This window comes from Rhipicephalus microplus, chromosome X, assembly GCF_043290135.1.
Source record: "Rhipicephalus microplus isolate Deutch F79 chromosome X, USDA_Rmic, whole genome shotgun sequence".
NCBI classification, from domain to species: Eukaryota; Metazoa; Arthropoda; class Arachnida; order Ixodida; family Ixodidae; genus Rhipicephalus; species Rhipicephalus microplus.
The window spans coordinates 414,876,989-414,901,690 of NC_134710.1; the positions used below are offsets into that span (position 1 = coordinate 414,876,989).

A 24,702-nucleotide genomic window follows, 5' to 3' on the forward strand; every position below is an offset into this window, starting at 1 on the left:
ACCAATGCGCCCTTTCTGAAAAGGTGCGGTGACGCGTCAAAAATGAACGCACTGATGCGCTGCAACGAATACTTGTGGTCAGACCTTAAGGTGAGTGGAATATGAAAAATGTAAGGCAGAATCACTTGTTCCACTTGTAATAGGTGAATTCCGGTTTCTTTTTTTGCTGAGCTACGCGATGAATTTTCCTATCGCTTGTCATGCTTTTTGGGTTTCTTTGCATTTTCCCCCCAAATATAGTTATCTCAAGAATCATCACGCTCATTATTGGCGCGTCCATCATTCACAACTAGCATGTTTGTTGTTCACTTCAAGTTGCTGGGTGTTAAAGCTCATATACGTTGGGAAAATCAACAAATATAGGTAATTGTGCCCTGACAAATAAGCAGTCAAGTGATTAGAGACTACGAGTGGGGCAATGTTATGAGGTAACTATGCGTTTTCGGTGACATTTTTGCACATTTTTGTTGTAGTATATAGTTATAGGTGTTTTAAAGTCCCCTTTGTGTTACTGATATTTTTATTGTACTCATGTTAATTTCAAGAATGGAAAAATGCATTACTGACTACTGTTGGTTGGTGGACGAAAAATGCAATTATTTATTTTATTACTAAAGAATAACACACATTCTAGGGAGTCAAGCCGTGCATTTGCTAACGCGTGTAGGAGTGCTCCAAGCCCTTTGAAAATGGCGCCTATGACAATGCTTTCTAAAGGATGCGTCGGCAATCTTTTAGTCATTGCTTCTGCGTGTATCCATCTTTATAGAAGATTTAAGTACATCGACGGACTATATTCACTTCGTACCATTTTCGGATTCTTTGATTGCAAATGTTTCCGGGAACACGCTTTCTTTAGAGTAAAAAATATTTCGCGCATTCTGCGCGTGTTTGCTGAGGTAAAATCGTGTTCTGGCGATCAGCTTTTTTTTTGGTTTGCAAACATGATAGATTTTTTGTACAATATCTGACCAACTGCGCTGAGATTTTCTCAGATTTCGTCTAACTTCTTCCTAAAAAGGGCAAACTTAGAACTTTCAAAAGCTGAATAAATTATGATTAAGAAATTCAAACCTGGAACTTTCCTTTGCGGTATGCGGCAAGAAGGTCAATATTTTTTGTGGGAGGCAAGTATGGGAGCACCTTTTTGTAACTCGTACCACTATGATGCTGAAGACGTGTGCTTAATTTTATGGTCATACTGTTTATGGTTTTAGAGAAAGGCTTCTTCCATGTTGTTCCACAGTCTAAATTTTAGTAGTTCACGAAAAGATGAGGAAAAAGACGGAAAATGTTTTATAGAAGTTCAAGGTACGAGATTTTTCCTTTAGCTTACAAAGTTTGGAGCAAAGATGAAGCTTCTGCTTCTTTTAAGCTTATTCACAGTGGTTACGCTGCTTATTTGGTCTTGTTTTGGCATATTTATTACATTGTTTTCTTGGTGGATTTTGGCAACAATGGTGATTGATTGATTGATTTGTGGGGTTTAACGTCCCAAAACCACCTAATGAATATGAGAGACGCCGTAGTGTAGGGCTCCGGAAATTTTGACCACCTGAGGCTCTTTAACGTGCACCCAAATCTGAGGGCAACACTGGAGTAAGGCGAGGTAACTTGTGCGAAGCGTGGTGTAACTCATGTAGAGTGTGCGGTGAAGTGACTTCCTCCCACAAAACAGAACCCTGTGAAACAAATTGCACACCTTTCTGAGAATATCGCGAAAATATCTTTAATGAGCGCGAAAAAAAGGAGGAACAAGGTAGTGGCTGAACAGCTATAGCGGTTGAATTTGAATCGTTAATCTAAGTGAAATCTCGTTTCCACAAAACAGTGCTTTCATCCAAACTTCAAATGCATCGTTTTAGTTATCGATTTTAGCTCAAGCAATGTGTATTTCAGGAGAAATGCAGCTGAAATACTCTTTTAACTAAGAATTCTGAGATGAACTTTCAACATGACATTGTGTGTGTGTTTATGGTAGTGGTTACAATGCGAGTGTTTTCAGTGATATGGAGGTTCAGTTGAATGCATTAGGCGGAAACCGTGCTGGAATGGTATATAGTGTCAAACGTAGCCTTCTTCAACTCCATTTCTGCGTAAGTAGACACCGAGCTTAAGCTTGCAAAAAAAAATAGAAATTCGGAGGATGCGAACACGAGCCAACCGACCACGTAGCTTTGGTATATCTTTCATTCAAGTTCGTTCATTCCCTGAACAACCATATATCTGCCGACCCTTAATATTCGCCTTTATAGCCTTGCGCCACTCTCTCACTAAAGAGGCAAAACGTGGAAAACTATTCCCACAAATAGGCGGATTTCTTCGTATCTAAATTTAGAAAACTGCATGTGGGGTAGGGTAAACGAAAAAAAAGTAATCATCGCTGCCAATATACCCTTGTAAACGTTCAAGGTTGAAGGAGAGAAACCTTGTCACTCGTAGGGGTTTTCATATGAGTCATACGTTGAACTTTTCAAAGAAAACTGAATGCTATCAGTGCCGTGAACACGCAGTTACTCAAAATTACCCCGCAACACAAAGCGGATAATATTAATAATAATAATAATAATAATAATAATAATAATAATAATAATAATAATAATAATAATAATAATAATAATAATAATAATAATAATAATATCCAGGGTGTGAGTGCCTATAGCACGGTTTGAAATAAGCCATTACATAGCAGAGTGCCCGGGTAATGCCCACTATCCGGTATTCTTGACAATCAGTGACCTTTTACATCGGCGTATATTATTTCGCCTCGGTCGGGATCCAACTAACGTGGCCGTGATTTAACTCTTGATTTTCGTGTCAGCAACGAAAACGTTTGACAGCGCTTCCAACCTCGCGTTTTTAAGTTTCGGGCAACCAAGGTTCCTAATAGGATGGGCTGTTCAGAACAAACAGCGTTGCAGGCAGTTGCTCTTGAAGTTCTGCAGTCTCGCTCAGTAGCTTCTTAACTTTGTCATGATAGTGGTTGTTGAAAGATACGCACCGTGGTGACGCCGCGCAATATGCTCATTGTCAGGCGCACGTTCTCCTGGTGCATGGTGGACGAGTTTTCGAGCAGTCCTGTTAAAATCTCTGTTCTTTTTTTGAGCATAACGTGTGTGCGCGTGAGACATTCAAGAAGAGGCAGACTACAGGGCCTTGGTGGACGGCCTCCCATGTCATTATGGACGTAACTCGTCCTCACGTCGCCTTTGGAAACTTCTTCCTGGCGGCCCGGGTTCTGCGAAACAATTGTCAACGTTCCTTAAGAAAAAATTCCATGTTCTCCTATAGATTTTTATAGCATGACTCGAATATGAAATCCGCAGCATTTTTCTTTGCAATGAATTACATAATCTATTATACGCTCTCTGCTCCCGACGTAGTTTGCATTTGCCACGTTGGCATTGCAAACTGTTTGCACCTCACGTCGCTTTGTGGGGCCACCTGTATACTCTTGTGTTTTGATCGTAGTTACCCGGCCAAAACACCGCAACTTTTGTGTCGAGTGACGTTCTGATGACGTCTTTGCATGGTGCTTATTTGTCGCAACACCAGTGTCGTTGGTGATGCCGCTGAAAGCAATGGTTCCTTTTTGTGTTTTCGATGGTGGACTAGACTGGCTTGTACGTTTCTCTATGGTTTACAGTAACTATAGACACTGCGAGCATTTTAAAGGAAATGATAGGTGTCACTCAAAAGAACAAGAAGAGAGTATGGTGGAGCAAACAGGTGTCAAGGACATAATTGTTGAACTTAAGAAGAATAAATTATCATGGGCAGGGCATGTCGCACGAAGGCATCTTAACTGCTGGTCATTCAAATTCCGACACTGGATTCGAGGAGAAGGCAAGCGTGTGAAGGGTAGACAGATACTCCCAGTTTGGTGGGCAGATGAGATTAGGAAGTTTGCGGATATGAAATTGCAGCAGCAAGCACATGACTGAGTTGACTGGTGAAACATGGGAGATGCCTTTGTCCTACTAGGGGCGCAGTCAAGCTCATGATGCTGATGATAACGATGGTGATAATGGCAATGATATACGCTGGAAACAATGTATCATGCATAAAATAGCGCTAAAATTTCTAGATCAATCCGTGAGCGCTCAAATTGATGGTGTCCGGTGCACTATAAGGAAAAAACAGAAATGCACAAAGATTTATGTTTTATGTAGACTTCGATATCAGAATAACGAAGAAAACTCGGGTGCAAAACCCTCCGCTACTGCGTCTCTCATACTCAGATGGTGGTTACATGAGGCGGACAAATAATAGCAAAAAAAAACTAGTTCTGCCAACTTTTTCTTGGACACCTTCAAAAATAATATAAAACGTTTCGCATATACCAATTTTCTTACAAGGCGTTGATTTCACTTCAAGAAAAGTATGCAGCGTTATGTGTGAATTGCATATGGAGTTAGTTAAATTGGTTTCATCAAAATGGTTTTAATGCCTGAGCGTTAAAAAATAATATTCTTGTTTTCACATGCTAAAAGCGCAGAATGAAATAAGGCATGCCTAGGTGGAGAGTTCAGGAAATTTCGACCACCAGGTGTTGTTTATTCAGCGTTCACACCACACCGAGCACGGCTTCCTAAATTTCTCCACTATCAAAAGGAGACAGTCGCGGATGGCAGGGCCTTGACTTTTTTGTCATCAGCGAAAATGGTAAAGGTGGACACCATATTAAATAAACGCTTTATGTGAATTTCAGTAAACTTGAGTTTGTAATATGATGAATTTCTCAAAACAAACAGCCTTTTTGCATATATTGCATCATAGATGAGGTTGTCTTGCTCAACGGCTTCCTGTCTTTCTCGCGAAAATGGCAAGGAAAAGATGCGCACATGTTCTCGTTGCCTACTGAGTGCCATTTCCAGCTCCACCTTCAGCGGCTCCAGCAAAACTCCCAGTGGCGTCTTCGGAGGATAGTTTCAGGAGCTTCCGGCCAGTCACGGACTCATGGGCAGCGGTCTCCCTTTCGTATGTTCTGCAAAGCATTATTTGACGTTCAAAAATAAAAATCCACTTGACGCAATGTGCATTGCCTAACGCTCCTCGAGGACGAAATTTTCATGCTTGTGATGTATATACTGCAAAGTAAGACGCATACCGAAAAAAAAAAACCAAATCAAGGTGTTTTTCTGGTCCACATCTTACCTTGCACCGCAAGACAAGCTTGTGGAAATATATATATCTATATAGCCCACCATCATCCCTATATTAACAAATGCGAGGGGCCCTTTCTTCTGAGTGAACTGCATTGATCTCTGCTTCCCATGTTACCCGACAGCTGCCCACGCCCAACGTGGTTTTTCAGTGTCACAGCGATCATGTGACAGAGTGACAATGTCACCTGAAGACGGGAACAAGTGACGTTATAGTGGCGTCACGAGTACATCAAAATTTATGCCAAATGCAACTTCGTAGTGCCATTGCAGGATGTATATTGTAGCGACATTTGTCCAGATGTCGACGGTTACGTTTCACATTTTGTGATGCTTTCTTCTTGAAAGTTGCATGAATAAATTGTGCAGTTTTACGCGCCAAACTGACAATGTTGACATACGTACGTCCTTGTACGAGGACACTGGTTTTATTTCAATCACCTGCATACACCACGATATAGCGTACAATGCAATTTATGCACTATAGGAGGGTTCTTATTTCATTTCATTTTATTTCATTTCACTTTATTATCAATCCCAAATTGATAGATCAAAAAACTGTTTGGACCCATAGCCAAAGGCTACAATAGGGTCCAATGATGCGATACAATATGGCACAGTATTCGAACGATAGCACGAGACAACAATAGCACATGTAGCAAAACAATAGAACAAGGCATTGAACCTGGATAGAAGATGATAAACATTACGGATATAGTAAAGAAGGTTAGACATTGTACAGACATATATATTCAGATACGCGAACTTGGGTAAGATAACAGAAACATGTAATTTTTATACACAAACAAAAGAAAGGCAATGAGTAATAACAACTACGCAGTAAACTTTCACTGGACGTAGTGGTACTTATATACAAGGATTGAGCGATTTTGTTACTATTAGGGGGTTACAGAGACACAATAAGGATTGCAAGGAAGTGTTTTTTTATTTTTAAACAAAGTTAACAGCCGATTTTATATTCTGGGGCAGTCTATTCCAGATTTTGGTACCGACGAACTGCAGACGCCGTTCTTCATATACGTTGTTCATGGGAGGAAGGTTAATGTTACCGGCAGCAGTATTCCTCGTAGGGCGGGATGAGGAGCAAAGAATGGACGAATGAACAGGACGGTTATACCTCATGATAATATGAACGGCTACGACAGTTCTCCGTTGACGCAAACTGTCCATTGGTAAAATTTGTAGTTTACTAAACAGAAGTGCGCTGGGATGATCGTGGCTTGAGTGCGTTATTATTCTTAGTGAGCGCTTCTGTAGTTTTCGTAAAGGCTCCAGGTATGTAGTGTAGGTCCAACCCCATGAATCAATGCAGTAGGACAGATGACAGTGGATGAGAGAAAAGTACAAGATCCGTAATATTGCAATGCCGAAATGATTTCTCGCTTGCAACATTGCATGACAGCCCGAAGATAAGCTCGATCCCACTGATTTTATATTGGGTTGCCAGTGGAAATGGTTGTCGATAACTACACCTAGGTATTTAAATGAATTGACGCGTTCGAGTGCATAATTATTTACCTTTATTTGAATGCTGTCTAGATTAATTGGCTTATGTCGGGAATGAATTATCATGTACTTGTCGGTTGACGTCAACGCGTTGACGGTAATTTATTTGCCTTGAATAAATGTGATATATTAGCTAGTTCAGCATTTGTTTTTGTTTCAATTTCTTGCATATTTTCCCCCGTCACAATTAAAGCTGCATCTTCCGCGTACAATAGTAGCTCCGCAGAATTAATAACCAGTGGTAGGTCATTTACATATATTTTAAAGAACAAAGGGCCCAGGACAGATCCCTGTGGGACCCCGGCGCTTATTGGTTTTTGCGAAGAAGTGATGCCATCTAGAGTAACAATTTGACTACAATGCGTGAAGTAGCTGAAAAAGAATTCAAAGATTTCGTTTCTAAAGCCATAGTTATTTAATTTTTTTTAAGGATGCTGTGGTCGATAGTGTCGAATGCCTTCTGTAGGTCAAGAAATACAATAGAAACTAGTTTATGGCTATTTAAAGCTTTGTTGACATTTTGTGTCAATGTTTGAATTGCAGTGGAAGTAGAATATCCCGGACGGAAACCATGCTGTTGCAGACATCAAATTTTATATTTTTCCAGATATTTGTTGATTCAAGAAAAAAGTAGCTTTTCAAAGATGTTATTTATTATACTGAGAACTGATATCGGGCGGTAACACGAAGTGTCAGAGCGATTACCGTCTCTAAAGGGCAATACTTTTGCGAATTTCAGAGGATCGGGGGAGGACGAGGTTGCTAGGGAATGATTGAAAATGTGGCACAAGATGGGGCCTAACATGTCTATGTTATCCTTGATCAGATGGACTGTAATTCCATCCAGCATGGTTTTTTTTTATTACACAATTTTTTCACTTTAGATAACAGCTCTCCTAATTCTATGTCATGAATAAAGAAGGTATTGGGTATGGACCTGGCTAAACACATGTAATTAGAGTCAGGATGACTACATACCAAGGACGGACCAATACTAGTGAAGTATAAATTGAATCTTTCAGAACTTGGTTCGTCTATTGTTAAAGGGAGAATACGATGAGCACTAGAATTTCCTACAACTCCTTGTATAATTTTCCATATTGTTTTTGTATCCCCATTCGCGCGTTGAATAAAACTGGAGTAATAGTTCTTCTTGCGTACACGGATTATTGGCACAGATTCATTCCGTAAATTTTTATACTACCCTATGTAATAATGATTATGTTTATTCTGTTTCCATTTATCGTACCAGAACTGTTTTTTTCTTCAAGATAGCAAGAATGTCTAGGGTCATCCAAGGGCAGATCAGGACGTTATAAGAGCGAGAAGATACGGTACTACTAGCGTTACTGATAGCAGTCCTCATAGTTTTGATTATATTGGCAACCTCAGTATTTACATCATCATGGTACAGACTGCGTGGTACGAGAGATAGAAGTTTGTTTCCTAATAGGGTATAATCTATCTTTTTAATGACAGGGTGATTTTTAGGTGCAGTCTTGGACAGGTCTATAATCGAGATACAAATAGGAAGGTGATCAGAGATTGGTTCGTCATACACACTTGCATTGATAGGGGTGGATATGTTTGTCAACACGTGGTCTATGATCGTCGCTGAGGTGCCAGTTAAACGTGTGGGCATAGAAATCAAGTTTCGAAGATTGAAAGAAGCAAGCGAAAACTGGTAATCAGAAGACACTAGACTGCAGGTATCATTATTGAAGTCTCCCGTAATCACAATGGGAATATTGTAGTTTGCCGCAAGTGTAAATAGCACCATTTCAAGCATATCTTGAAAAGAAACGTAAGATGAATTCGGAGGATGGTATATAACTCCTATGATAATGGAACACTCCAAGTTGATGAACAGTGATTCAATATCTACGCAGCTGCTTGTGACGGATTCAAGTTTCGACAAGGAGTATCCTGATTTTACAAAGACGGCCACACCGCCGCCACGGGTGCGTCACTCTCGGGGATTAGATTTGAATGTGTACCCATCGATGTTGCGATTCTCGCCCTTTATTAGCCATGTTTCCGTCAACGCTATAACATCTAGAGGTTAGACATGCGTAGAAAGGAACACAAGTTCGAATTCTTGTTTAAACTGCGGATGTTCGTGTAGAAGACAGAAATATTGTTGTTTTTAGGTACGTTGTAAGGTGTGAGAACAGAGAGTGGCATGATGTTAGTTATAGGAGTACCAGTAGTTGTGAACCGCTATTTATACTATTTTCATCAGGTCGTCATCGCATGTGACGTGAACAACTCTTCAGTTCTCGGACTTCCACATTAGAGTTTCGCCATCAGCGACCCATGCAAATTTCCAGTTCTTTTCCCGTTTGAACTGAAAAGCTTTTTCGAGCAGAATTTTGTTTTCGGGACACAAATGGGCATTCACGTGTACAGGGCTATCTACTTGGTAACCCAGCAGGGACGCATTCAGCAGCTTCTTTTTTGCGGCAAACAGAAGCCTGTCACGGGTAGCCCGAGAGTTGAATTCGACGATTATATTGGGCAGCCCGCCCCCTTTTGTGGGGACACGATGCACCACATCCACGTCATGATCCGAAAGCGGAACACTCAGGCGAGTGGCCACCTCATCTAGTGTTTGACCGAGGTCTTCCTTTTCAGTTAACGGTGCTCCTTTAAGTTCTAGATTAGTCCACCTGGAGTTCTGCTTCAGGTCTACAATTTTTTTCTTTGCGTCTACGAGTTCCTTCACCAGTTAATGACGTTCCCTTTCGTCTTCCAGACAACGCTTTTTAACTTCGCTCAGCTCTTGTCGGACAGCCTAAAGCTCAGATCTGAACTCGTCAAAGCCCTGACTATGAAACTTCAAAGACTCCTCGAAACTACAGACTCTAGTTTTGACCTCTGTCATGGCCGCCTTGATGGTGCTGAACATTTCTATTAGCACCTTTGTGAGTTCTTTAATAGAACTGGGCGTTTTGTCCCCCAGTGCTTTGGAGAGAACAGCAAGGGCATCCATCAATGCTGGCAGGGAAACAGAGAATCAGTACTATATATACGGGAACAAAAGCCCATGTAGGGTTCCAATGCACAAATAAGTAGGCACTCAGAGCAGACAGTCTGCTCTTATCGGCTATTATCGAAATTTTGCTATTATCGAAATGTGATAGCAGTAGCCTAGATCAGAACCCAAGACCTCAAGCAGCCTGTGTGTGTGTGTGTGTGTGTGTGTGTGTGTGTGTGTAGGTGTGCGTGTGTGCGTGCGCGCGTGTGTGTGTGTGTGTGTGTTTGTGTGTGTGTCCGGTGGAAAGCAACGAAATTGAGTGTGAAATCAGCTACAAAACTGTCTCGGAAGTCGCTTAGTAGAACACCCTGCAGATCATCTGAGTATCAAGGAAGGACAAGCACGTCCCAAAATAGGGAATCCAGCGCGTTGATACGTGAGGGAAACATCACTGAAACCACGTGATTTAGCGACAGTCAAGAGGAAAGAGTGTTGTGACGCTCGCCGTGTTGAGACCTTGGCCTGCGTACTCGGGAATCCCATGCAATACATTTATAAACGCTTGTCAGCAAGGTGCAGTTGCATGACCAAATAGCCAGCATTTCGGCAACAAGGCGTAAAATATTAACCCTTTTGTTGCACTAACTGACGATATTTCGTAGTCGTTATTTGCGTTTTGTAACTTCGAGAAAAGTGAGGCCCATCACCGGACCAACAGCAACACGCATTGCTTTAAACTTGGCCTCCTAGAATATCGCTTTCTTGAGTGAGGCCTGTTCAAGAACATAACTGCAAAAACTGGAGCCATGGTCTATATGTCATCGGCAGCTATAACATGACATAGCAAAGCAACGTTTCTCTATGCTTTTTAGCGTACATTAAATGCACATTCGTGACAATTTTTGCCCTTAGTTAATATCCTGTCATTCTCAGAACTTGGGACTCGCGATTCGATAATCGGGTGACATAGCGCCTGACATTTACTTGCGCACTCTATGGACACAAACATAATTGATTAGATTATTTGACGATGGGAAAGGTCTTGCTTCTGTATAAAAATGGTATGCGACTCCCGAACGAAAATCAATCATCTGCCCATGTCTCAAAAACGCGCCAGCCGCTACTCGGGCCAACAGCAGCGTTTCAGTTGCTCAGCACTGCACTTCCATCGACATTTATACGGTGCTATCTTGATAATATGCCAAATGAATGCCGAGCTTTGCCACAGAGGTAGTCTGTACTTCTTCGAGATTAATATCCTTCACACAATATGACATTCTCGCAGCAAATCATAACAGACTGCCGAATAGCCCAATAGACAGCAACGGCCTGAACCACCAAAGCAACGCTGAACACTGAAAACTATGGTTACGTTTTAGGACTTTAAGAGCTGAATTCGGCGTTGCCACAATTTCCAAATGCCTTGCTTTATTGCTTGATTTTTCACAAAACGGTTGAACAGAAGAAATATGAAACTGGGCGGATCAACGAAGCTCGTTTGTTTGTTTGTTTGTTCCTTTTTTATCCTGGTGCAACCCACCACGGTGATCGGCCATGAAACGAACGGTGTCTTGCTATTGAAAAGGAAGTGTTCATAATTTCGAAACGTTAAGTTTTTAATAAAAATGCATTATTTTGATACTTTTTTAACGATGAACTTAGCATTCTATTCTTCTCGTCTCCCGAAGGAAATCGCAAACGGCTTCGCAAATGCTCCTTTGGCTAAAACACAGCACGGTAGCTCCAAAGGAAAGAAGAACCGGAAGGAATAAATTTAATCTCAACCTTCGAAGTGGTTAATCTAGAAGTCTTTTCCTCTGATTGGTGAATAATCTGAACCTTAAAGAGAAATGATCACGAGATGCACACTCATTGCAGTGGAGGCATAAAGGTTACTGTACCAGACCAGACCTGTGTAGGTAAAAATTCAGTGGGTGGACTCGGCATCGTATTGTGGTGACTGCGATCTCGGTCATTCTGGAGGAACATGATCGATTTTTCCAACAATAATTGAGGTGAGGGAACTCGGAAACTGACAACGCCGACTTTGCGAAGTTGTTCGATACGGCAAATTTTGAAAACGTGTCACAGTTACAAACGCCAAAGTCGGCAAAATAGATATTACCAAACCGTTACATGATAAAAATGCGAGGGCATCCACTTGTTCATTTAGAGGAATACCTTTGTGTCCAGGTACCCATACCAAGCGAATAATACGTATATGTCTTGGAATCATGTGGAATGAAATATTTCTAAAACATTTGAAAAATTTGATACATAGAGAAACAGACGGATAGGCCGTCTGTCAGAATGACGGCTTCTGATAAAGATTGGGTAATTTACGTAGAGCTAATAAAATGGGAAGTAATTCCGCATGATAAATACGAATAAAGTCCAGTAATCGAATTGAAAAAGACCGATCTAAATATAATGATGCAAGTCTCACCCCTACCTTTTCTTCACAAACTGAAGCATCAGTATCGATCACTTCAGCCATTTCTAATCTAGATAAATGGTCATCCAAAATGCAATTTAAGTATCTACTGGGTAAATGTTTGCAAAACGTAACAGATTCCACCTGCTGGATAACGTCTTGGGGGTAATGCAAAGCAATATGAACCGGAACACTCAGAGGAAAAACTACCAACGCACTTTTTTTTTACATTCAGTGATAAATTAATTTTTAAACCACGTTTCTAGAGCGTTCATATACGTCTGCAGACTTCGATAAAGTGAATGTATACTGGCAGCTGTAGCAAAAAAACGCGATATCGTCGGCGTATACATACACTTGCGCGTCTATCTGTACAGGAATAGTGCATAGTAAAATATTAAATAACAGCGGCGATAACACTGATCCTTGTGGGAGACCTCTAGTTTGTTTGTGCCTTAGCGACGACAAACCAGATTGAGAAAAGTAAAATTCCCTCTCATTTAAAAAGAAATCTACTCATGCTACAAAGTATTGTGGTAGACATGCGTTTTTAAGTGAATTTAATAGTTTAGAATGTTCCACGCTATCGTGCGCTTTTGTGATAACTATAGGGTTACTAAGGCGGCATATTGTTTCTTATAACGGCCAAGCTGTATTCTACTTTCTAAATCGACATGGGCACACCAAATTTAGCAACCACGCCTGAAGCCAATTCGGCATGGGCTCAAGACCATGTTTTCATCCAACCAATTATCTATCCTAATGCGTAAGAGCCTTTCAATCAGTTTTACCAGATTAAATATAAGTGCTAGAGGCCTGATGTTATCTATCGTAAACCCAGCACCTTGTTTTTTTTAATACAGGAATTATCTTAGCAATTCTCCAATCAGGTGGAATCCTTGAGTTTCTGATAGAGTGGTTAACCAATGTCAGGAGTTCCTGGGGTAAAACCTTACGGATGATTTTTATTGTCGAAGTAGTTACGCCGTCAGGTCCTGGCGCAGTTTTGGGCAAGTTTCTTACTGCTTATTCTAACTCCAAAGCAGTGATCTCCTCAAAACCGTCCCTTTTCTCGGAAAATCACGAGTGGTTTGAGAAGGCAGACGTAAAGCGACTTTCAAGTCCTTTTGCAATATCTTCGAGAAAACTAGACAGTTCACTTGCAGTAGAAACCACTGATTCAATGTTGTTGGATGAAGGTTTAACTTTTTTGGTTCTGAGGAACTTAAAGAGGGATTTCCTGTTGCAAGGTTTTCATAGAAACTCAGAACGCTGACTATCATAGCTGTCTTTCGCAGCGCCAACTGTTCTCTTAAAAATGGCATCCGCATATTTGTAATCACTCCAATTTCTAGGGCATTGATTGTAAAGTAGTTTACGCCACGTAGTTCTTCTTGGTCTGTAATCGCGTGTACAAGCTGAATTCCACCAAGCATTAGAAGAACCTTTGTTTGTTCCCTTTACGTTTACGGTGAATTTCGATTTATTTAACAATTTTTTCATCACGTTACTTAAATTCACGGCTGTTTGCTCTTCACTTTCAACTATTTGGTGGGACCAGGCACCCCATAGTGATTTTTCAAATGTACTTAAATTTACGTGAGTAATTTAGTGGCTGGTTACCGAGGTTACCGGACATACAATATCAAAATATATAGGCAACTGGTCACTACTTGCACCCAAGTTTAGGGCAGATCATGTAGACATAGTAAGGTTAGGACTATAAAAGGTAGGGTCAATCGTGCATCGAGAACGACTACGAACAAAAGTGGGTGTTCGTGTGTTAATGCATGTTAGGTTATGCTGTGAAACCAGATGCCACAGACCCAACCCACTCATATCTGTTCTAAAACCCCACGATGTATAATGAGAATTGAAATCATCCGCCAATACTATTTGTTTCCTACATGACGAATTTACAGAATTAAGCACAGAAGAATTTTGAACACACGCTGGAAAATAATCACTAACCAACAAAAAGGGGGGGCATCCCGGAAGAGAGATATCTAACGCTAAAACTTCATTGTCTAAATTCATTACTTGACTTGTTATTTTAACTCGATGAGCAATTTTCGAAGTTATAAATACAGCTAAGCCGCCACCCCTAGAGGGCCGGTCTAACGTAAATATGCGGTAATTTTTATATAAAAACTCTTTTCTTGTGAAAGCCAAGTTTCTTGCAAAAGAATTACATCAGGAACATGTTGATTACAAAGTTAGTATAAATCAGTTGTTGCAGAAAAAATTGTGTGGCGGTTTCACTTTTATATTTTCAATCCACCTATTTTTACAAAAAAAAACCAGCTTTATGCACTGCCTTCTCCAAGATACTATCTTTCGAAAAGTTCTGCTTTAAAGCGCTTTCCTTCTGATATTTTTTGCTCTTGATCTTGTGATTCACTAGAGAACCCTTAGTTACAGGCGACGCACGCCGTTTCATGTTTCTAGATTCCGAGTCCATTTGCAATTCATGGGAACTTGAATCGGTACTTCAATCCAAGTCCTGCTTGCCTGGAATAATTAGCTTACGGTTCGTGTTACCGGAGGAGCACACCTCTTCATCGACAGTTATTAATTCTTTCCAGGTGGTTACTGTTGAAGCTGATTATATCGACCGCGCATTAAGCTCCTTAGGTGGTGAGGATGGCAAAGAAGTCATACCCGGTTCTATGCCGATCTGCAGCAATTGTGTCATCTGCGCGTTCACTATTTCTTCCAGTGATTCGGTAAAGGTTAGGAAAGATTTTCCATAGCCTTTGCCATTGACCTTTTAATAGTTGATGCTATTGTGGGAGAGAAGAATCTATCGCCTTATTGAGACGACTCATAGCACTGGCGTATCCCCGAGAACGCTCTACAATGATGATTCGGGCTTCGCGTCTAGAACAACGTTTTGGCTGAACGATTTCTATTATTTGCATTTCCTGAGCCCTTGCAGGACAGTTAATGTCGTGAGCTGCGTGAGCCTCGTTGCACAGACAACAACACTTTTCATGTGCTGTACACTCTTTAGCGTTATGTTGCCATGCACACATCTGACAACGGACCACCGATGTGCGCCCCTTTATGCTGTAACCGTAAAACCAGCACTTGGCGCATTGCAGTGAACGAGGGGTTATCAATTCAACTCGTTATACGAGTGGCCACGCCTTGATTTCGGTTGGTCGAGTTGTACCGGCAAACGTAACTATCACCGAATCAGTCAGGATCTTCCTTTTGTCGATGATAGGCGAGCACCGGAACACTGATACGGCTTCTGCTACGGACAACATTTCTAAAATTTCTAGAGAAGTTAGGCTCAATTCCACCCCACGAACTAAACTTCTGTCATGCCAAATGAGGAGGTGTGAAACAGATAACCGGTAGAGATACAAAAGTTGTGCTTTTGAGAAGATCAGTGACACAGGCCTGGTCCGGAAATTAGCGTAGAAAACCTCCGTGACCAAACTGTCGCACCCCAGTAATCAACTGGTAGTGTTCACTCACCTTCCGGAGCTCTTCCTGAATGCTTTTTGGATTTTTAATCCGAGTATAATATCCGTTTGACGTAAGCATGTGGGAGGTAGTGGCCAGATACTGCACCAGGGTGGCCAATCCTTCTCTGGTGAGGGAGTGCGTTCTCGGCGGTGTTTTTGCCGGTGAGGCCGCACCCCAGGCCTCTTAATGCAGTTCCATCAACACGCGCATTTTTTTTTTAATCCGGTTGGGAACTGCGCGGTACCGGGATTTGAACCACGGACCTCTTGCATGCGAGGCGGATGCTCTAACCACTACGCCATCGCCGCATTATTCGTTAGCGGGAACCAGGTCCACGGGAACGCTGCTCACACCGCTTTGTAAGAAAAGATCAATTGGTAACTCACTGGGAGCTAGAAAGGCCGACCAGGCAGCATTTACCTGGTTGCGAGAAGAGAGAGACATCACAGCGTGATGCCTAATTCAGACTCACCCGATCAGACCACCTCCCCCTGCGAGGATGCACCAGGACTCCGCTACGAAGGGGAAGGGGTGACCGTGTCCGGACGAAGGTGATGCCTTGCTTGGCGACCGAACCTGTCGAGAGCAGCACCAGGACTTGAGGTGCGGAGGTCGAAGCTGTCGGGAATGATAGTATCTAGCGCGGCAGACAGGGGCGCCAGCCGTCTTCAAGCTCGTTTTGGTCTCGCGAATCACGTCGTTTTTCTCTTATTTTACCTATACATACCCCAGCTGTATGTGCCACTTGTTCAATCTTCATGACTCGGCTTTGCATGGACGTCTCTTCTGGGATACTCTTCGATTTTCGCAACCGCTCACTGTACGTATACTGTATACGCTCTCGTACAATACTGGATTTCCACGACAGCGTAGTGCTGCTCTTGTGTTGTACGAGTATTTTGATGAGCGACAGTAGAGTTTACGTGCCTCTCAACCGACTTCTCAACAGGACGTTCCCAGCAGTTATATATGTACCACGGTGTACTTGGTATTGTTGTGTTGGTATTTAGCGCATGACCTATCTTTATTTTGTGTGCAGAAGGGGTACAAAAACATCCAACTATCGTCATCATCAGTGCTCCTGCGCTCTCTTCTTTGTCTTTACAGTAGTGAAGCTTAGCTATTAGTTATTTTGTTTATTTCCTCTAGCTTCTTTTGGCACATACCCACTCTGAGCAATTGGCCAAGAAAGTGTGTACACTTTTAATAAAAACAATATTACAGCTTACTAACATATCCACGAAGATGGAAAGAAAAACAATAATTTTAAAATTTTCAATAAGACGAAGAAAGAGAGAAAAGAAAATAACAGCCAATAACAAAATTGAGAAACTTTTAGCAGAGCCGACAGGTGTTTACTTCACCCAAAATTCTATAATAAACGGGGTAAAAAACCTATAGTTTCCACCTAAAATGTGTTAATTAGATGATAAAATTAACGTGGTATACGTTTAGTTGCTTGGGGACTATCGAAAACTGCAAAGATGAGATAATGTCCTAAAATAAAGGCAAGTTCAAGCTATCGCGAACCGGCACGTGCTTTATACATTCTCTTTACAGTGTAGTTGTTTAGTTAGGCTATCGGCAGCTTGTGTTTTGTAGTACCTCGCTCTTCACGTGGGTATGAACTAGAGGAATCGGGGAAGCAAAACAAGGGTGTGCAGTAGGTGCCAGGTTTCAACAAAACTATGCTCGACGGAGCGTAGCACGTGTAATACGTGAGAGAGAAAAAGAGGAGAGATAGATATATGTAAAAGAAACACAAATATATCATATTGGGCTACAGAGATAAAGAGAAAGGCTGGCAAGAATGAAAGAAAAAAATAGAAAATTTGTACTGTATATGTCGCGCAATGCATCAAACAGCTTAGCTGGGTGATTTTTAGGTTTCAAATAGACTTCGATTACATGAAAACAACCTTATGCTCGCTAAAGCACAGATGACCTATAGAAGCAACTCTTAAAGCAGTTAGGAGCCCACAGAAGTGGCCTAAAAGTAACCTCATATTGCAAAGTTAAAAGCCTTAGCAACTACAGAGAAACAACTTGAAGCATCACCTAGCTAAAGCCTTGACCGGACCTGTAGAAGTAACATACAAACAATCGACCATCACCGAGATAAAGTCTACTAAACTTATAGGCGATTTAGCATCACCGAGTTAAACCCTAGCAATGACGTAAAAGCAACAAAATCTGACTTTAAAGTCATACAGTATTGTTTTGTGAAGCCTTAAGCACTTTATTATCAGTTTCTTGATTTTTTACATCGCAGCGGTATGTTACAAGGCGTAACGCAAATTAATCTTTCCTCGTCCAACAGGAACTCCTAGCGATTGTATGCCATTAAAATTGGAAAAATCTCACTATGGATCACTAGCCCACTACCAATGATTTACAGCAGGCAAGTGCGAAAAACACTAATTGAAAGATCGAGAGTGAGCCTCCGCAACACTTCTTTTTAACCTGGCTAAGAATTAAGATAGAAAGGAAAGGACTACTGAAAGAACCCATACAAAAGTTGAATTTGAATTTATCACTTCCGAAGATACTTTCATTGGGTGCAAAAATGTTCGCTTGAAGCCACATTAGCGTTTTCCACGCTGAATGTTTTCGCAAAAATCTTAACGAATCGAGTTGTAGGTGTAGCTTAATTTCGTTGTCTTGATTACACTTCTGTAAGTTTTTCGGTTTGTTTTCTTTATCATTCAAAAGATTCTTTTTTTAAATCTAGAAAGTTTAAATAAAAAGGTGTAAAGACTATAAGATTAATTTTCAATCCGTTGTCTAAGCAAGTGAATTAGTTTACTGGGCAAGGCGCCGTCCGATTATGGTCCATACCCAGAAAAAAAAAAGGCCTGAGAAATTGAAGAATCAACAAACCGAGCCATCTAGATCTGGGTTTCTCACTTTTCTGGCCTTGAGGAACTCCGGCGGTACTTCCTTATAGTCGCGAAACTGCTAACTTTAGCGCGGAGAGGAGCCTTGGTGACATGAAGCTTTTCGATGCGCATGGGTGGATTATTAGAACTGCTCCATCAGCTTATTACCGTTAATATCGCAGGCCAATTCTAATAGTATAAATATTTATATTTGTTGTGGTTTAACGTCTCAAAACCAATTTATAACTATGACTTAAAGTGTAGTGGAAGGCTTCAAGAGTTTTGACCACACAAGGTTCTTTAACTCGCACCAAAATCTAAGCACAGGAGACTCAAGCACTTTCGCCTGCAACGATTGTCAACGTAGGGAAGGCGATCATCATCATCATCATCATCATCATCATCAGCCTGACTACGTCCACTGCAGGACAAAGGCCTTTCCCATGTTCCGCCAGTTAACGCGGTCCTGTGCTTGCTGCGGCCAATGTATACCCGCAAACTTCTTAATCTCATCTGCCCACCTAACCTTCTCTCTCCCCCTAACCCACTTCCCTTCTCTGGGAATCCAGTTAGTTACCCTTAATGACCAGCGGTTATCCTGTCTACGCGCTACATGCCCAGCCCACGTCCATTTCCTCTTCTTTATTTCAACTATGATATCCTTAACCCCCGTTGGTCCCCTAATCCACTCTGCTCTCTTCTTGTCTCTTAAGGTTACACCTACCATTTTTCTTTCCATTGCTCGCTTTCCATATAAATATGATCGAACGCGATCATATTTATATAAACTTTCTCCGCTTATGCGCCGTTTTTCGGTGTGTTCTACAGCGCCATCTCATCATCGTAAGAAATGTGTCATACCTGCCAAAACCAACTTTAGTTTAAAAAAGGAAACATGTTAGCCGGACTCTGAAATGGCCGCCCCTATACCGAGATACCAGTGGTGAGGCGCCAGCACGAAGCCTTGCATGCTGCACCTACGGAAGTGAGCGTTGGGCATTTTGATAAAAACAAACTTAGTGCGGTGACAAATGAACTTGTATGGAAAACTGCCACATGATGCCGGCGCACCAGAAGCCACGGATAAAGCACTCCGCCTGCTCGAAACACCGTTTCAAATTGTTTGAACAGCCAGTATTGTCATCCTTATCTCAGCTTTCAGGATGACTGAATCGATTACCGCACACGCGTGACAAAGCTCACGAACATAATTTACCAGCGCCCTGCTTGATTGACTCGGCCCGGTCCGCAAACCGCGTGACTTTCATGGTGCGCACTATATACACAATTATTCAGGGCTATTTCAGCGCATGAAAGTGCCGCCATCTGCCGATCCATCATGTAGGATGTGTGGGCTATTGATCGTAAAATCTAAAACAACAAATCCTTACATACCCTTCACCGAAACGCTGGGTTGCGTGAAATCTACTTTGAGAATCAATGCTCTATTTTGGTGTAACTAATGACAAGGAAAATCAGTAGTACACCATGTCCATTATAAACCACATATAAACACAAAGGACACACGTTTGAGCGTCTCCTGTTAGGAACCTGTACGTATTGCTTGGACGTGTTATTCGTTACTGGTGCCGAAGAGATATATACTGTACGCATGAATCAATCAAGAAGAAAATTGTGTCAGCGGATGGGGAATCAGACTGAAAATGCAAAAGGCAAACTTTTGGCTAACTTACTGATATAAAAAAACACGAACTCAGTTATTCTTGAGGTGACTGATTAATTTTGAAACTCTTATCTGACATTAAATACCAACCATTTATTTTACGCGGACACTCGTGAAATAAATGAGCAACAACTCGATGTGTAAAAACCTCGGACTGCTTATTGCAGCTCATTTATTCCAAGTTTAATTCAGGTAGACGCAACCGCCGTTCTGGAACTTATTGAGTTCCGACCGATGCCGTTTCGGTGCCGCATCTATGAGCTGTTTACCCGATAGACCTTATGCAAAATTGTTGTAATCTGTCGACCATTGTGTGCATACCGTCATTTTAGAGGCTCAGCGTGGCACAGTACGCACAAGCCGCGTGTTTTTACGTAAACGTGTACGTCAGCCGTATCAACGGGAGACGTGTATTGGCACATATTCACAATGCCAACGTATTAGTCCGTCCTTTGCTGCACAAAGAGAGGAACTTCGAAAGCTGCCCCGCCACAGTGGTCTACACTGTAAACACGTTTTAGCCTTTTAGGGTGTTTTAAGCCCGTGTTCCAGCATGCATCCATAAGGTACTAAGTGAAACGCCCTCTTAATTGAGGTTTTCGCGAGCACCCTTGTCTGCGCTGCTTTTGTAGGGTCTCTGGGGAGTTTTGTTTTCCTCGTTTGGACACCAGCATGCTAACGGAATGCGTAAAATAAGATGGCGGCGCCTATTGAAGCGAAAGCCGTCCACTTAAATTTTTTCTAGTGATCAGCCTGCTTTAATAAACTCATTCATTCACAGCTATTCTCGTATTTGATACTGAATGAAGTGATAAAGCTTCGCTTATTGTGTATCACCGACAAAATAGCTCCGTTTTTGAGATACACGGCCGATTTGTGTTGGCAAAAGGCTTAACAAGGTTTGTTTACGAAGAAAATGGGGTCTAAAGAGGGAATTTATAAGCAAAGTTGGTGTTTTTATTGAACTCAATTTGGGGGCTTGAATAGATCCCAGTGGTAGTTTCTCTGCTGTTTTGAGAACCTTAGAAACGCCCTTTTATACGCTGCCGAAAAAGAGAAAGTATTTCAGGCATGAAATTAGAGCTTAAGAGGTATTTATTGCTATTATTCATCGCAGGGACATAGCAGAAAATGTACATATACGCTTTACCGCGCAAACATGACAATTGCATTCGAGTACGCACGACACAGGAATTGAACTCGCGACAACACGCACTGAGTGTAAACACGATAACTATTATACCACAGCACCACCAGTAGTTTGCCTGGCTTGTCACAAGGTTTATATGCACAAAGTGGCTATAAACACGTCGGCGACATTTCAAACACATTTCAAACTATCGTTCTCGTAGCAGCGGCATGTGTCAGCGCTTGTGCAAGGCCACTGCCTAAACTGAAGAGTGTCTGCAGACAATGGTAAGCAACTTCAGCGTTGAACTATTCGGTTCATTGTTTCGTCTTATCTGCTTTTCTGGACACATACCAGCCAGCGCCCCTAGCGGTCCCAGCTTGAAGCTAGCGCGTTTTCAATGTAATCAGTGAGTTATCTTGAATAAATAACTGTAGTGGGTAAATTTTGAAAAAAACAGACCACAGAGCGCGTCTGGGAACCTTAACTAACGAGGGTGCTGCAGTGATGATGTTGGGATAAGCTTCAATTTCGTTCCCAGAGCAGTTAAAGATCGTACAATGGGAGTCTACTGAAACGGAAAGATAGTGGCCTGTTTTTCGAGACAAAAACGTTCACTGCAGTAAAACTAAGCAGGTTTTATTTATGATCAGTGCACCGTATGTAGTTCTGACACTCAGTTTTCGATTGAAGCCATTCTCAACGGGCCGCAATCGGCATAACATTGTTATTTAAGGCGTTTTTCGTGACGCAGTCCTTCAAATGCTTGTGGCAAATTGATGACCTCTTGCTTATCGCCAGCAGCTCACTGGCATTTGTGGCTGTGTGCGTTAATCGCACAGTTGCGGGGCTCAACCTTAGCGTGCCGTCATCGGTTCGATGCCGCGTGTCTAAGCATTTTTTTTCAGCACGTGAATTACTTTCACAAAATCTCACATGATGTCACCTCAAAAAAAAAAAAAACAAAGATGTTTCTGTTTCAGTTTCGATTTGTCACTATGATCTCGAGAAGTCTTGTTTTTCTTCATATTCAATATTTTTAGAGAATTTATAAATACTTCACGCAAATCAGAGTCTTAAAAAGTACATCGGTAATTCTCACTTTATTCTTAGGATTTGTAATTCTCACACATCCTAAAAAAAACAATGCTCGATCAAGTTAGGTGAACAAAGCTCCTTCTTTTTTTAAAGTATGTGAACAAAGCTACATCGTTTTGCCATATGAGTATTATAGTGTAAACTTCCCTTCCGTTTTCATGATTTCGTTATGCTCTTCTCAGGTCCCTACAATACACCGAAGCAAAGACCAGAAACTAAGAGTAGTGAAGCAAGGCATTGTATATGTGAAATTATACGTTTTGCCATTGCTTTGCGAATGCGAAGCGATTCCTTGCGTAGTATCAATCAATCAATCAATCAATCTATCTATCTATCTATCTATCTTTCTATCTATCTATCTATCTATTCATCTCTCTGCCTATCTATTTATCTAGCCACCCACGTGTGTATTTACCACCGTGTATCCCATACTAATGTTTCTCTGCTAGGTTAAGAGGCGATATACGCAGTATATGCCCGTTTATCATATACCGCAATATATACAATGTGTATCGCCTCCTTATTTTGTGGTAAACCAGAATTTGTATTCAAGGGTAAGAAAGCCTGTCAATTAGGTTTAATGGGTCAAGATATTATAACTTGCAAGTACCGTTGCGTACGTACGTCGAGAAACCTTTTCTTCCACACATTCGTGGCAACTACCCGCATACCCCATGTGGCGATATGCTGGTATACAACATATGGGACTGACAGTTTGTTGACCCTGGAGCGGTGGGAACAGACATTTGTAATTTATGTGCAATTGTGCCAAAAAACTGAAACGAGGTGACCCGATGAATGCAAAAGTTATATATTAGGGTCCCAGCAGGAATTTAAGCCAAGCATTCTGCGTGGCAATGAAGAACAGTACCACAGCGCTAAGTTAGGTCTCGACAATGCTTTTGAAAAACACCATATTGCCTTGATTGACTTAATTATTGATATGTAGGGGCTTAACGTCCCAAAACCACCCTGTGATTATAAGAGATGCCGTAGTGGAGGGCTCCGGAAATGTTTGCCACCTAGGGTTCTTTTACGTGCACCCAAATCTGAGCACATGGGCCTGCAGCATTTTCGCCTCCATCGAAAATGCAGCCGCCGCCACGGGGATTTGATCCCGCAACTTGCGGGTCAGCAGAGGAGTACCTTAGCCACTAGACTACCGCGGCGAGGCAATGCAATATTGCAGGCGAAACAGCAATTGTGGTTGCGCTGCTGACCATTGAAATTTATAAACATCACACATGTGCTCCTACGATACAGCATTGACGTCGTCTCAGCGTAAGTTACACACTACATTGACATCCGCTGAAGTTGGTCTAGGCACCACTAACCAGAGTTACCATCCTCGCAAGCACAAGCGCTAATTATCCGCTTACCTCTAATGTGTTGGTAATAACCATATTGCTGTTAGCATCATTACACAACCGTAAACATCTGGTTATATAAACATACGCTACTGTTTAACATATGTCTGTGCTACAAGATTTGTACACGTATTTAGCATAACTTCTTAATGATTGGCCTAATTAAAGAATACAACAAGGGGACACTTTTTGCGAATGATTCGATTTACATTGATCCCCTTGTTACGTGGGATCTGCCAAATAAAATGAAGAAAAGTTCCTCCTGTCTGTGGAATCGGAACGCACGTGAATTTGTAGGGCTTCTTCGGAGAGGCTAAAGAAATAGCATTCCAGTAAACCTATAATTTCGTGTTTTATCTCAATGGTGTGTTATCGCTATATCAACCACATGAACATCATCAATAGGTTATCGCCATCGAAGTCGCCATCGCCTTCATGTTTCTTAAAAAAGTCCCCAATCGACGTCATTCCCCTGTGTACCGTATGATCTATGCGTGCGTAAAAGCGCGTGAACGGCGGGGACGAACACGGTTGATCAAACGTATCGGCCCATCTCCGTCGATCAGAGGGCGCATGCCACAAGATTAACCCGTGGGTGTAGCATGCCATCAAATGCTGCTGAAGCAAAGGATAAACGCCATGTTTACTTTGAAGGCGCATGAAAACACACGGAGGTGAAAGTGGGGGTGGGGGAAGAGCGTTCGAGCAGCGGCTGTGAACGTTGACTATCAGGACGAGGTGGCATATGCTATATTAATAGACATCAGAGGACGGCTTGTATACCCTTCTACGTTCTTCGCTCTGAACGAGAAGCGACTGTGCGGATTCCCCTTTTTAGCGCGAGCGACTGTTCTGTTACAGCAGCGTTTTGTAAACTTACGCAACACTGGATGTAAAAATTTAGCCTTACTTAGTTTGTCGCTACCGCACTCATTACATCACCTTTTCGGTGAAACTAGGATGTT

At 41.8% G+C, this 24,702-nt stretch overlaps 1 protein-coding gene across 1 annotated transcript in view; it reads right to left on the reverse strand.

Moving 5' to 3' along the window:
* Positions 1 to 16,192, reverse strand: part of LOC142775470 (uncharacterized) — a 37,969-nt gene extending 21,777 nt beyond the window's left edge. Inside the window, exons 1-3 of the mRNA XM_075876869.1 lie at positions 16,053 to 16,192; positions 4,845 to 4,987; positions 3,002 to 3,238 (exon numbers count right to left, since the gene is read on the reverse strand). Of these exons, the coding sequence (XP_075732984.1) occupies positions 3,002 to 3,238; positions 4,845 to 4,871 (264 nt within the window). The 5' untranslated portion in view covers positions 4,872 to 4,987; positions 16,053 to 16,192. The remainder of the gene's footprint in view (positions 1 to 3,001; positions 3,239 to 4,844; positions 4,988 to 16,052) is intronic.
* Between the last annotated feature and the right edge of the window lie 8,510 nt (positions 16,193 to 24,702).